Genomic DNA, 12,167 nt, shown 5'->3' with positions numbered 1-12,167 from the left:
ACAACGAGGTGTCAGCCACAGGTCAGAGTCCAGGAGGAGGTGCGTTAGAACAAAAAGAACTGAGCAGCCAGGTGAATGTTTATCTGGCCCGCCCCACACTACGTGACACAAGCACCACGTGACGCTCAGTCCAGGGAATCTCTTTGAAGTCTTTGAAAACGCTCGGACGAAACTGGAGCGTCAAAGTTTGCTTTCGTAGTCGCTTCCTTATGTACTGACGGCGTGACATCTCAGTCCAAATGGAGCACCTACGGAACATAAAAATGATGATTAAAGTCATAGCTATTGTTTTGTACTGGAGAGGTAAGTGTCACACATTGTTTTTTGTTGTTCCAGTGTGAAGTTGAAAAGGAAAGCTCAGTGTTTCTCTTTTGCACAGTTTATTGTATTGTTTTTTGCAAACTCGTCTCCACCCTCAGGCAGTCAGGTATTTCAATTCAATTTATTTAGTATAGCCCAAAATCCAAAATTTGCCTCAGAGGGCTTTACATTCTGTACACATATAACTGTCCTGGGACCCTCACATTGGTACAGGAAAAACTCCCCCAAAAAAACCTTTAACGGGGAGAAACAAAACGAAGAAACCTTAGAGAGCAACAGAGAAGGGATCTCTCCATCGGGATGGACAGAAGTGCAATAGATGTCATGTGTACAGAATGAACAATATAACAGAGTTACAACACATTCAATGCATATGACAGAAATTATTCATATAATGAGAGTAGTAAGCAGAATAATGATTGAAAAAGTATGACTACTAATAACAGCAACAGTGGATACAGTAGAATAACAATAATAATAAAAGCAGTAATGGCATTGGTAATAGTAATGTGACTAATTATAATATTGATAGTAGCAGTGGGTGTCAGCAGGACCACAGCAGGAGGCAGGACCAGGGTCCAGATATAACCACGATCCATGGAAACCTGTGAGGAGAGAAAGCACAAAGACTATGGGGTAGAAGCAAAGTTAGTGATGTGCATTAATGGGACATGAATTCATACAGATAGAGAGGAGCTCAGTGTATCACAGGAAGTCCTCCGGCAGTCTATCTAAGGGCTGGTCCAAGGCAAACCTGAGCCAGCCCTAACTATAAACCTGAGCCAGCCCTAACTATAAACCCGAGCCAGCCCTAACTATAAACCCGAGCCAGCCCTAACTATACTCGTTATCAAAAAGGAATGTCTTAAGCCTACTCTTAAATGTGGTGAGTGTGTCTGACCCCTGAAGTGAAACTAGAAGCTGGTTCCACAGAAGAGGAGCTTGATAACTGAAGGCTCTGGCTCCCATCCTACTTTAATAATCTCTTCTGTGTTTTTCAGGTTCCTCAGCCGACGCTACAAGGAGGATCAGTGTCTTGGTGAGTGCAAAGGTGACTCTCAGCTGCCTTTTTGACAAACTGTCCAAGCTGGCGGAGTGGAGCGCTCTCACCATCGAGTGGAACGTGGTGGATAAGCATGCGGAGAAGAGTGTCGTGTACACTTTCGAGGACGGCAGGGCGCATGTGAACAGAGATGGCTCTGTGGTGGACAGAATGCAGTTGCTAGAGGGCGATGCATCTCTGCAGCTTCGTAACGTTACCGTGGGAGATGGAGGGCTGTACACCTGCAGAATCATCACACCTGTGGTCTACACGGAGACTACTTTGCTGGAAGTGCTGGGTATTCTGTTTCTATCGCTTCTCATCTGTGTCACATACTCCACGTGTGCAACTGATTTGGAAACACTGTCAGAGGTTAGGTTAGAATTTTTCCTAACCAGCCCAGAAAATACTAATTGTGTTTCAGTAAATTATATATCAATCCTATTTATCACTGAGAAAGGTTATACAAAAGTCATACTCTAATTTAAACACAATTTTCCTCCTAATGTCAAAGACCCCTGGCAGTCATTGTAGTTGCATATCAGATTCATTTTTTTGGGGGCCGCTCCCTGCTTACATATGATTATAATGATAACGATAAATGAAAGGTGTTGTTCATGTAAGGAAATCTGCTTATTTGCTTTCTTGCTAGGGGTTTAGAGAGAAGATTGATGTCACTCTCACGTCTTTAGGGTTAACATGAAGTTATCAGCTGTTTAGCTTAGCTTAGCACATAGACCGGCAACAGTTGGAAATAGATAGCCTGGCCCTGGCCCTTTCAAAGTTTCCCCATTGCCAGTCTTTATGCTAAGCTAAATGAACCTGCTGCTGGCTGTGGCTTAATATTTTTTGTGCAGGACAAGCTTGAAACACAATACTGACAATTATCACTGTATAAAGTTGTTAAGGCAAACATAGTAGCAAACCATTGCTTAGTTATACATGGAGTTGTGTTTCTGCTCCTCTTTTAGCTCTGTTTCGGTCTCCACCAAACTTCTGTCTCTAGCTGATTTGCTTCATTACAGTTATATGTCCACCATGGAAGCTAATCGCTAATCTGTTGTGCTGTTATTGATTGGGCTGTGGTATATGTCAGTTTCATTTTGTCTGTTTTTCACTCATTTTGCTACATTGTTTTCTAAGTGGAAAGTTCAATGGCATATTTAGCTAGCATTGGTAGCATGATAGCTGTGTAACAAATAGAGTGCAATGCATATCGTGTTACTGTACATGTCTTTTAACAAAATATATCACAAAGCTGGATAACTATGCTTTCAAACTTGGAAAAATAAATCATAAAATTGTATTACATTCATGGATCAGTTATTTACTCGCTAATTCCCCGAGGAAGTTAGCATTAAACTTCCTGTGCCACAAAAGGTACACATTTTGAACAAACTTGAGACAAAGACATAAGAGATCCTGAAGGAATCAAGGGCTATGAGGAATCGAGGTGTGACACGCCACCAAAAAACATATAGCCTTAAACGTCTTGTTTTTTTGATCTCTCCCTCAGCTCGGCCTTCATTGTCGCTCCCGGAAACGGCGGCGGTGACGGAGGGGCAGGAAAAGATGATACAGTGTGACATCACAGGTTTCTATCCAGAGAAACTGTCCGTGACATGGCACATCCAAAATGGCTCCCACACTGTCCACGCGAGCGCCAACCTCCTCTCCCGCGTCTGCACCGAAATGTCCACTCGCAACCCAGATGGCACCTTCAGTATCCGCAGCGGCATCACACTGCACTCCTCAGCCGTGAAGGATGGAGAGATGCACATCATCTGCCAGGTGGAGCACCAGACGTTCAGCCGGCCGTACAACAGATCTGTTACACTGACTGTTCAGGGTGGGATTCCATTCCGTCTGTCATTCTCGAAACTCTGAATTAAAGTCCTTATCCATAAAGAATTATGTATTTCTTATATGTAATCTGGATCTCTCGAATCCTTTCCCCCCCTGCAGCTCCGTCACAGCCCCTTTACAGTGCTGTCACACTGATAGCTGTCACCAGTGTCATCAGTCTGCTGCTGGTTACCTCTGTCGTTGGAGGCGCTCTGCTTCTCTACACCTATTTCTGTCAAGGTATGTCTCAATATGAACAAAGTGCATTTTGTTTTATTGACACTATTTTTTAAATAATTACAGTTAGACTTAGTAACAGAGTTTGAAGTGAGCGGATGTGAATGCGATACAGTTTGATAAATCACATATTCACTGTATACTTGTTCAGTACGCCAGATTGTCTGCAGAAAGATCTTAACCTGAATTCATTAGAATGCGGCAATTTCATCAAATTCAATATTTTTCACAGTTATCACCTCCTATTACATTCTCACTCTCAACTTATCATAGAAAACTTAACACTTTACGCACCCCCCATAGTGTCAGTTTTGGACGTGTCAGGGACGCAGTGTCAATTTCCGCTTGTTTCTTTTCCAAAATTGGTTGTCTTAGTTTCTCATGTACTTGGTTAGGTTAGGCTAAGAATGCTATGTAAGTTACGCAATAAAAGTAAAGTAACATAAGTCAACATTGACTTGGTTACACATGAGGCACAAACATTGGTCTCCTGGGTGAAAATCCTGTGTTTGGCACGGGCCAAGAAAGAACCCATTCAGTTTTTGGAGCACATCCTAATCATGAAACATTATTTTTCACTGTCGTTAACATTATGAGGCAGGGCATGGCGATCTCCAGAGAGCCCCTCCACTTATTGATAGTACTAGTTGTTCCAGAAGCAGTAGCAGAGGTGTAATGTTGCTAAGTACATTTACTTTAAGTCTTGTTTTAGTCTTCTGACCTGAGTCATTCAGAGGTGACACAAACTTGAAATGATCAACCAGAGTGAAACACTGTGTTTTCTGTCAGGTGTGAAGATAATCCAAAAAAACAAAACAGGGACAAAAATACAAAGGTCATCAAGTGGGACAGGCGGAGTATTTGTATTAGTGGATTAGAGTATTAGTGGATTGAAGTGGTACTTCAATCTACTATTTCCATTTTGTGAGAGTTTATGTCTTAGGCTACTTCACTATGTTTCTGGGAAATCTTGTACTTTTACGTTCATCTTAATGGTTAGTTTGCAGAGCGGGTTCATGTTTAAAGTGTATGAGATTGTAAACTATGATGCCGTGTTGGAGCTTAAACTAGTCAACAGTACATGGAGCAATCATACATTGGTCTGTCAAATATAAGGACCAAACAAGTGTATTAGTAAGGTGTTGTTTAAAGCCTCAAGAACAGCGTCAGGGCTCCTTAGATATTCTGAAGACATTCTTCAAAGAAACTCCCTCATTTGTTCTTCATTTACTGAACTCCAAACTGAACAAAGTTGGGTTAAGATCTGTTGACTGTGAAGGCCTTGCATTTGTCATAATATATGTATAATTCAAGTTTGAACCATCATAATAATTATGAAGAAATTATGATTGTCGCTGTCTTATTTGTGCAACAACGAGCATTTCTGTCTCTCTCCACAGCTCCACCAAGTGTTTCTGAAATCAGCCTGCCCAGCATCGTATACGCTCGGATGCCGACCGACCTCAAATGCACCATCCGAGGAGCCAGACGGCGGGAGGTCAAGGTGAAGTGGTTTAAATTAAGAAGCGGTGACGACTCAGCAGTCCAGTCCGAATCTGTTTCTCTGTTGGTCGGTGAGGATCTGAGCGAGCAGGCTTGTCTCCAGTCGGACGGCACATGCCATACATCTGTCCTGACTGTGTGTCTGACTGTCGTTGAAGACCGGACCGAATACCACTGTGTGGTGCTGTGCAGGGGCAAGAGCTTTTGCAGAAAGACCACAGTCCGGGTAAAAGGTGGGAAACTAGTGCCAAGAGCATACTGTATTCACATCACTCTATTATGTTTACCGAAACAATCAGGAGAGATCACTTGGTGTTGAACTGTAATTTGGTGGCGTGTTATATTTAACCCCCTGACCCTTTGTCTAGTGCCACCATCAGGTCAAACCTTCCCTTAGATCAACACTTTGCTCCACGGTGAGTTATCTTGAAAATATATATTCGCCAGAGTTCCATAAGTTTGCTGTGCATATTCGCGGCCCTCGAGGGAGGAATCCTCTTGTTTTTTGGCGACCCCTTGACCTTTTATCTACTTTCACCATCAGCCCACATTTCCCACCGAACCCTCTTTATTTTAATGACCCTATGGCCCTTCCTCTGGCACAAGCATCTCACAACAAACTGTACATTTTTAGCTCTACATATGGCAAAAGTAATCTCTGTCAATATCAATATATGTCAAGTATTCAGTATATTTTTGTCCTTTTCCGTATTGTGGTAGTGAATACTTCAGAGCGACCAGTGCCACTGGTTTGAACAAATGAAATTGCACAATTTTAAAATCTGACATAATGCCCTATTTCCCATTTCCCAGTTTAACATAGGTGATAATCCAACTGAGCACATACCTGCTCCCCTAAACTTGCTGTTTTTCTGCTCAGTTTGGGTAGCTATGTTTGCTCTAAAGAGCTAGTCCATTTTATTGTTGTCCTGCTGCCTTGCTGTTCCAAGAAAGATGTTTGAGATCCTGAAATCCTGTTACCAGGTACCATCCCACCCGGGAAGCAAAAAGGCATCTTTTCTGACAAGCTAGCAGTTAGCCATTTCTTTCCTGGAGAAAAATGTCATGCTAAATATTAGTTCCTCTTCAAAAGGCCTTTAAATGTGGGCTGTAGAAGATAATCCACATTGTTCATAGTGACCACAGTTACTATCTTCTTTTAAAGAAATACAAACATCTGCCAACAGTTCTAAGCAAATAGTTAATCCATTTATTTTCCCACACTCTGAGCTCTTCACATTGTGTGGGGCTGTCCCCACATAGTGACCTCTCGAGCCAAGCACAATTAAAACACCATTTAAAAACTATTCTATCCGGCCACTGAACTTAAATTGTAGAATAATGAGAACACAGAGGATGTTTTATGTCATGCATTTTATCCACAATTATATTGATTTCTAAATTTGTGAGTGCCACTAAAACCACACTTTTATTTACTCCACTTGCGTCGTTGCCTCTGCAAGCAAAACCCTTGCCCATTGACACATCGTTATTATGCAGGATAACCACCGCTTCACCCAGCTTTATCTTTTATAAGGTGCTGGAAGTATAAAAAAGCTCAAACTGGTAGAATAGATATCCACACACTTAAATCTATGCAGAGAACACTTTACTATTTGCTTTAGGTCTAAAGGACCTTCGTCAGAGCATACATGGTTCACATCGTTATTGTAAAAGTGTTGATTGACTTTAAAGGCACCCTGTCTGGACAGATAAACCACAGACAGCTATGAACATATGTCAATACATAATGCAAGATACATTAGCGAGACAAGTTCCCTCAGTCAAGATCACGTCAGCATAACACTTACTAGTGTTTATGCAAATTCAAAGAAGCTTTTCTTCTTGCGTAAAGTTTAGGCAAACTGACCTCATGATATTATTTATCACAACTAATGAGATTATATTTGAAATTGAAGGAACAGTAAGTGTCACTTTGCCAGTGCCATTATTACACTAGTTCTATCTGTGAAGACCAACCTGAAATGCTTCGTGATATTTTCTGCAGATGGAACATATGACTGTATGTTCTGTATTGTTATCTTCTCCCGTGAAGAACTCTTCTATTGTTCAACACAACTGTCTTTGCCTGCCCCCCACCCCCCACACACTCCAGTGGAGCCGTCTTTCCTCCAGATCACCAGCATCCCTCAGATCCCCAGGGTGGAGTGGCTGCTGGTACTCTGCTGTCGGGTGGAGAACTTCTACCCCCGGGACATCAACCTGGAGTGGACCAGAAGCGACGGGGAGCAGGTCCGCACCGTCACTCACTTCGGACCTTTCTCCAACCACAGCCGTCTCTACAGCGTGTGGAGTGAGATTCATCTACGCATGGCCAGAGAGGACGAGAGGGCCGTCTACACCTGCCGGGTTTACCACTCCAGCTTCCCTGCTCCGGGATACAAAGATGTCCTGTACCACATCAACACTCAAGGTACCTGCACCGAACGTGGAAAGAAAAAGATAGGACAACACGTTTGGAGGTCGCCAAAAGGCATGAGGGAGACTCCAAACATGTTTTGTCTTCTTTATTTTTTCTTGAAGCGATGTCTTTTTTCTGGCCACTCTTCCATAAAGCCCAGCCCTGTGGAGGGAACGGCTTACAGTGCTCCTATGGACAGATAGCAGCTCCTTCAGGGTCATCTTTGGTCTCTTTGTTGCCTCTCTCATTAATGTCCTCCTGGTCCGGTCTGTGAGTTTTGGGCCTCTCTTGGCAGGTTTGTTGTGGTTTGTAATAATGGATTTGATGATGCTCCGTTAGATCATGTGACACTTAGATTGCACACAGGTGGACTTTATTTGGACTAATTATGTAACTTCTAAAGGTAATTGGTAGAACCAGATCTTGTTGAGGTGCTTCATAACAAAGGAGGGAAATATATATGCACGCACAACTTTTCACTTTAAAAATAGAATAATAATTCCAAGAGGGGGTGAATACTTTTGCAAGGCAATGCACATCAAATGTGACAATTTATTCACGTCAAACTGCTGCCCTCACAGTAACAACTTTGTTTCATGGCATGTGTGAACAGGAACTCCTCCTGATGTGATGTTCATTGACTGCGAGCCGCTGTGTCCTCTGTTGGATGAAGAGTGTACTCTGCACCTGTGCATCAGAGACTTCTGTCCCGAGGACGTGTCAGTGACTTGGACTAAAGATGGAGAGATGGTTCCCTCCGGCGTCTTCAACACTCCCCCGAGCCTGAACATCAACGGCCTCTACTCCATGTTCACTTTTCTCAAACACACCCCCAAGGAGGACGACTGGGGCTCTGAGTTCAGGTGCCGGGTGGTCCACAGCGCCCAGATGGCGCCTGAGGAGAGGCTCTTCACACTGCCTGCAGCCCACAGCTGGCGTCTGAGGGACGGCTGCTGATGTCCTCACTGTGGAAACGCTTGTATTTCCATCTACGGTGGTTCAATTTGTAGATCAGAAGAGATAAGCCAGAGTTTTGGACATTAAAAAAGATATCTGGCCTAGTCATTACTGTCCATGATGCAGTGGCTCTTTGTCAGTAGGGAACCTACATTTAAATGACCTCTTTCCAGAGCACCAAGTATCAGAAACTGTAGTACCTTTATGTTATTTAAACACAGTCCAGGTAGAACATCATAGAAATACAACATAAACGGGGTTTCACATTTTCATGATAAAAATAGGGGTAGTTATTTTTCTTTTTGTGTACATTATAAATTAGACCAAACCTCATAAAACTTCTCTTGATAATTATGGGTCCTTGTGATTTACAGATTCCAAATCCCTGTGTGACTCTTTCAGTAACGGAGAACGATCCTTGAAGCGCCGGTAAAGCCTGCCGAGGCCAAGGTCCAGTTCATTCCCACATTAAATGAAGAAAAAATCCTTATAGTATTTTATATTGTATTTTATTTAGGGAAACATTTTTGGGTAATAATTTGAAGTCCCCTCTAAATAACAATTTATTTATAATGGGGATTTCCTTGTAATATCAAAATCCTAGAAATAATAAGGAAATTCAAATTACAAAATTTACAGACACACAAAATAACGTGTTACCACTGCTTGTGCAGTTTTGAGGTGTTTGTGTCAAATTTTCTTAAATACAATTGTTGTAGGAAAATGTCAAATACTATAATATCTCTGCTCTATGTATATACGTTCTCATGCCCACATTTTATTCAACATGTTGTGACTTTTTCAAGCACACAATGTGAGAATGGACAAATGAATGTCCTCAAGGTTACTCCACACAAATGGGAAGCTCCCAGATTCAGTGAGAACATTTTCTATTTGAAAAGAAACGGTAGAAAATGCTTTTCTGCTAACTCATTTATATACTGTATGCACTGTTGTTTCCCTCTGACCAAACACAGCATTTTATTGTACACAATGAACCTGCAGATAAACCTGCCCGATAGTTCATCAGTGGTGGAATGTAACTACATTTACTCAAGAAGCTTCAGTAAATACAAATACAGATACTTGCACATGTTTCTGTTTCATACTACTGTATACTTCTACTCTACTCTACATGTATTGGATAGCTTTAGACCCTATAGCATGGACTGTATTAAATCGGGATGTAGTAAAACCAAATATCATTAATTCATTTTCAGAACACAGACTCAGATGCTGCAAGAATGAGCCCTAAACGTGAAAATGAGTCTCGAAGAAAATGGATTTCTGAACGTGTTTCTGGTTCGATGCCTGAAATAATGAGGTCTGTGGTCGACAAGCTGTAGAGATGTTAACATTAAACGTCTTAAAAAGGCGGTTCCTATTCACGTGACCGTTTGTTTAGCCTAACGTAAACTTTATACTTCTGCCTATTGCATTCAAGCTTCAAAAATCATAAAGTTATGTTCATTTGTGAAAATGATCTTGCTGAACAAAACGTGTTCATGATAATAAAAAACGTTTGTTTTTTGTTGTTGAAGGAACCAGTGCGAGGCCAACTTCCTGGTTAGCTTACACAAATACATCATTCCTGCAGTGCTCTATGACTAGACAATGCAACTCTTTGTTTTAGTGCATGTTTTGTAAATTGTGGTTGAATGCATGTCCTAATAATATAATTAAAGAATTTATTTCTAGTTTTAAGTTTAAAACCTCTTTATCACTGTAGTTTGTACTGTGTGAATATGTGAAAACACTGCATTATCTGTGTGGATGAGAATTAGTTATTGTTTAATGAACTATTTAAGCATGACACAATGATCACATTTAATTGTTGGACTCATACAATAATACTAAATAGATAAACACGGGTCACGTTGGACCAGCTCATTTATTGCAGAGAATCTCTGTTGTGAAAACAGAGTCGGAGCAAACATGAATGACAGAAGCATATACTGACTACAGTAAATCACTTTGGCGTTGGTCAGCGTTTGTATCATATACGTCTGGTTTGATTCATAATCTTTAACATATTTAACCATGCCATTAGCATTTCCAGACATTTCTTACAAAACATTCTTAGATACAAAAATCATAATATAAACATTAAGGCTTTTACATACTATTTGGAGTCATACAATGATGCACAGAGAATAATAACAGCCTCACTCATATCAGCTTTAAATAACTCTTTCTGATTGTATCCGTGTGTCCAGTGCAGGTTTGTCATTGTATGGATTTATTTTACAACCTGAAACTATCACATCTCAGAAAAACCTTTACACTGAACATCTTGGTCCATAAATATTTGTCAGAAACTTGACTTTAAGTCATATTGCAGGAATGTGCCATGTTTACCAACAACAGTTTACTACTACACTCATGTACTTCATATTACTCCGAATATATTGACATTGTACAGACTATAAGGCATTGGAAGGCATAGCAGTAAACTATATGGGCTCATTATTATTACAGTAATACATTCGTATTTCGAAGCAGAGTGAATATATTTGTATTTGATTAAATCTGACTAATATTTTTTGTTTGTTAGGAGCATTTAAAACTTGTATTTGATTTACAATTCACATTATTATTCAGTTCACGTTACAAATGTACACAAACAAATGGGATGTTTTCAATACCTGTACCAGCTGTTATGGCACCTGTAAACCAGACCCAAATGTTTACCTAAAATAATAAAACTAAACTCCAGCCCAATGTATAAAATGCGAGTTCATTTTGAGATTAAAGACGTAGGCAATGTGGTCAGAGTTTCTGGTTTGTGGAGGACAGGGTAGAGTCCCTGATCAGCTGAAGTCTCGGTTGGTCAGGATCATGGGGGCCACCAGGGTCCACATGTACAGGGCCAAGCACACCCAGCTGGAGGTGATCTTCACCCACACTGCTGGCCACTTGCTGGTTATGGTGTAGTCTGCATCCGGGCTGTCAACAACCGAACACAACAAACACAACAAACTCTCAGTCTTCCATATCTATGTACTTTGTGTCTAAAGTTGCTGTAAGCATTTTTTGTAAAAGATCCAACATCTGTCAAACTGTTTTATGCAGCTGGATGGATATATAGGCTGTGTTGGGAAGGGGAGGACTGACCTGTACCAGTTGGTGAGGGTCATCATAATGTAAAGTGAGGCCAGGAAGAGCATGAAGTGGAAGAAGGAGTAGCTGTACTGGACCATGTCACGCTCATTGTCCTCCACCCGCCTGGGTCCTGTGGACTCCTCTGAGAGGTCAGGGCTGCTGCCGCCCTCAGCCAGGATGGCCGAGTCTTTGGAGGCCATGGTCAGCTTGTTCACCTGGCTGGTGCTGGACGAACGAATGCTGAGGGAAGAATAAAGAGATAAATGGATACTGTATGTCCAAACTGTGCTTTGTTTTTGCAATGGGCCTGAAGTGCACAACATCCTATATTTATCATACTGATAGGTAGTTGGTTACTTAAAATCTTTCTTTAGCCACACGAGCAAAGTTCAGATTGACAAAACAATTTCACCTCAGGTCCATCTAGTCGCTGTTCTGGGACTTTTGATCATATCGCATGATCTTCCTCTGCAGATGGACTTTGTCCAGTTGACATAGAATATTAGATTTTTAAAGTTACTATGGAGGAACTTTTAAGTGGTTATTATTGTTAACAGATCTACTTAAGTAAACAAGACCATCAGAGTGAAGATGGTCTATTTCTATAGAGTTATTCTTAATGCTCGTCATCGGTGCCACCGGGTTGGATTCCTGCCAAATCAGATGAAATCATGCAGGTTCACCAGAAACTCCTTCAGCTCAGACTCCAGCGGGGCCTCCAGCAGAGACCGGTCCACC

The 12,167-nt window shown here is 41.4% G+C and overlaps 2 protein-coding genes and 1 gene segment (V, D, J or C); 2 read left to right on the top strand and 1 right to left on the bottom strand.

Annotated features, from left to right (window-relative positions):
- The first annotated feature begins 232 nt into the window (after positions 1-232).
- Positions 233-6,645, top strand: LOC116398886 (CD276 antigen-like). The gene is made up of 5 exons (XM_031875614.1): positions 233-303; positions 1,323-1,661; positions 2,880-3,212; positions 3,329-3,448; positions 4,846-6,645. Exons 1-5 carry the CDS (start codon positions 240-242, stop codon positions 5,265-5,267), a joined length of 1,278 nt encoding a protein of 425 aa, XP_031731474.1. The 5' UTR covers positions 233-239; the 3' UTR covers positions 5,268-6,645.
- Positions 5,903-9,818, top strand: LOC116398866 (Ig mu chain C region-like). The segment is given in 3 exon segments: positions 5,903-5,932; positions 7,085-7,382; positions 7,984-9,818. Coding segments are annotated over 3 exon segments (672 nt in total).
- A 367-nt stretch (positions 9,819-10,185) lies between these two features.
- The window catches only part of serinc3 (serine incorporator 3), a 17,479-nt gene continuing 15,497 nt past the window's right edge, over positions 10,186-12,167 (bottom strand). The window contains exons 9-10 of the mRNA XM_031875599.1: positions 11,442-11,669; positions 10,186-11,273 (exon numbers count right to left, since the gene is read on the bottom strand). Coding sequence (XP_031731459.1) covers positions 11,138-11,273; positions 11,442-11,669 — 364 coding nt within the window. The 3' untranslated portion in view covers positions 10,186-11,137. The remainder of the gene's footprint in view (positions 11,274-11,441; positions 11,670-12,167) is intronic.

Source organism: Anarrhichthys ocellatus, unplaced genomic scaffold, assembly GCF_004355925.1.
Source record: "Anarrhichthys ocellatus isolate YVR2014 unplaced genomic scaffold, GSC_Weel_1.0 scaffold92, whole genome shotgun sequence".
Classification (NCBI taxonomy): Eukaryota; Metazoa; Chordata; class Actinopteri; order Perciformes; family Anarhichadidae; genus Anarrhichthys; species Anarrhichthys ocellatus.
This window is presented reverse-complemented; position numbering and strand designations above follow the sequence as displayed.

Coding starts and splice junctions, on each gene's coding strand:
- LOC116398886 (XM_031875614.1), top strand. CDS start 240: ATGGAGCACCTACGGAACATAAAAATGATGATTAAAGTCATAGCTATT. Junction 3,213..3,328: donor TGTTACACTGACTGTTCAGG/GTGGGATTCCAT, acceptor CCCCCCCTGCAG/CTCCGTCACAGCCCCTTTAC. Junction 3,449..4,845: donor CTACACCTATTTCTGTCAAG/GTATGTCTCAAT, acceptor CTCTCTCCACAG/CTCCACCAAGTGTTTCTGAA.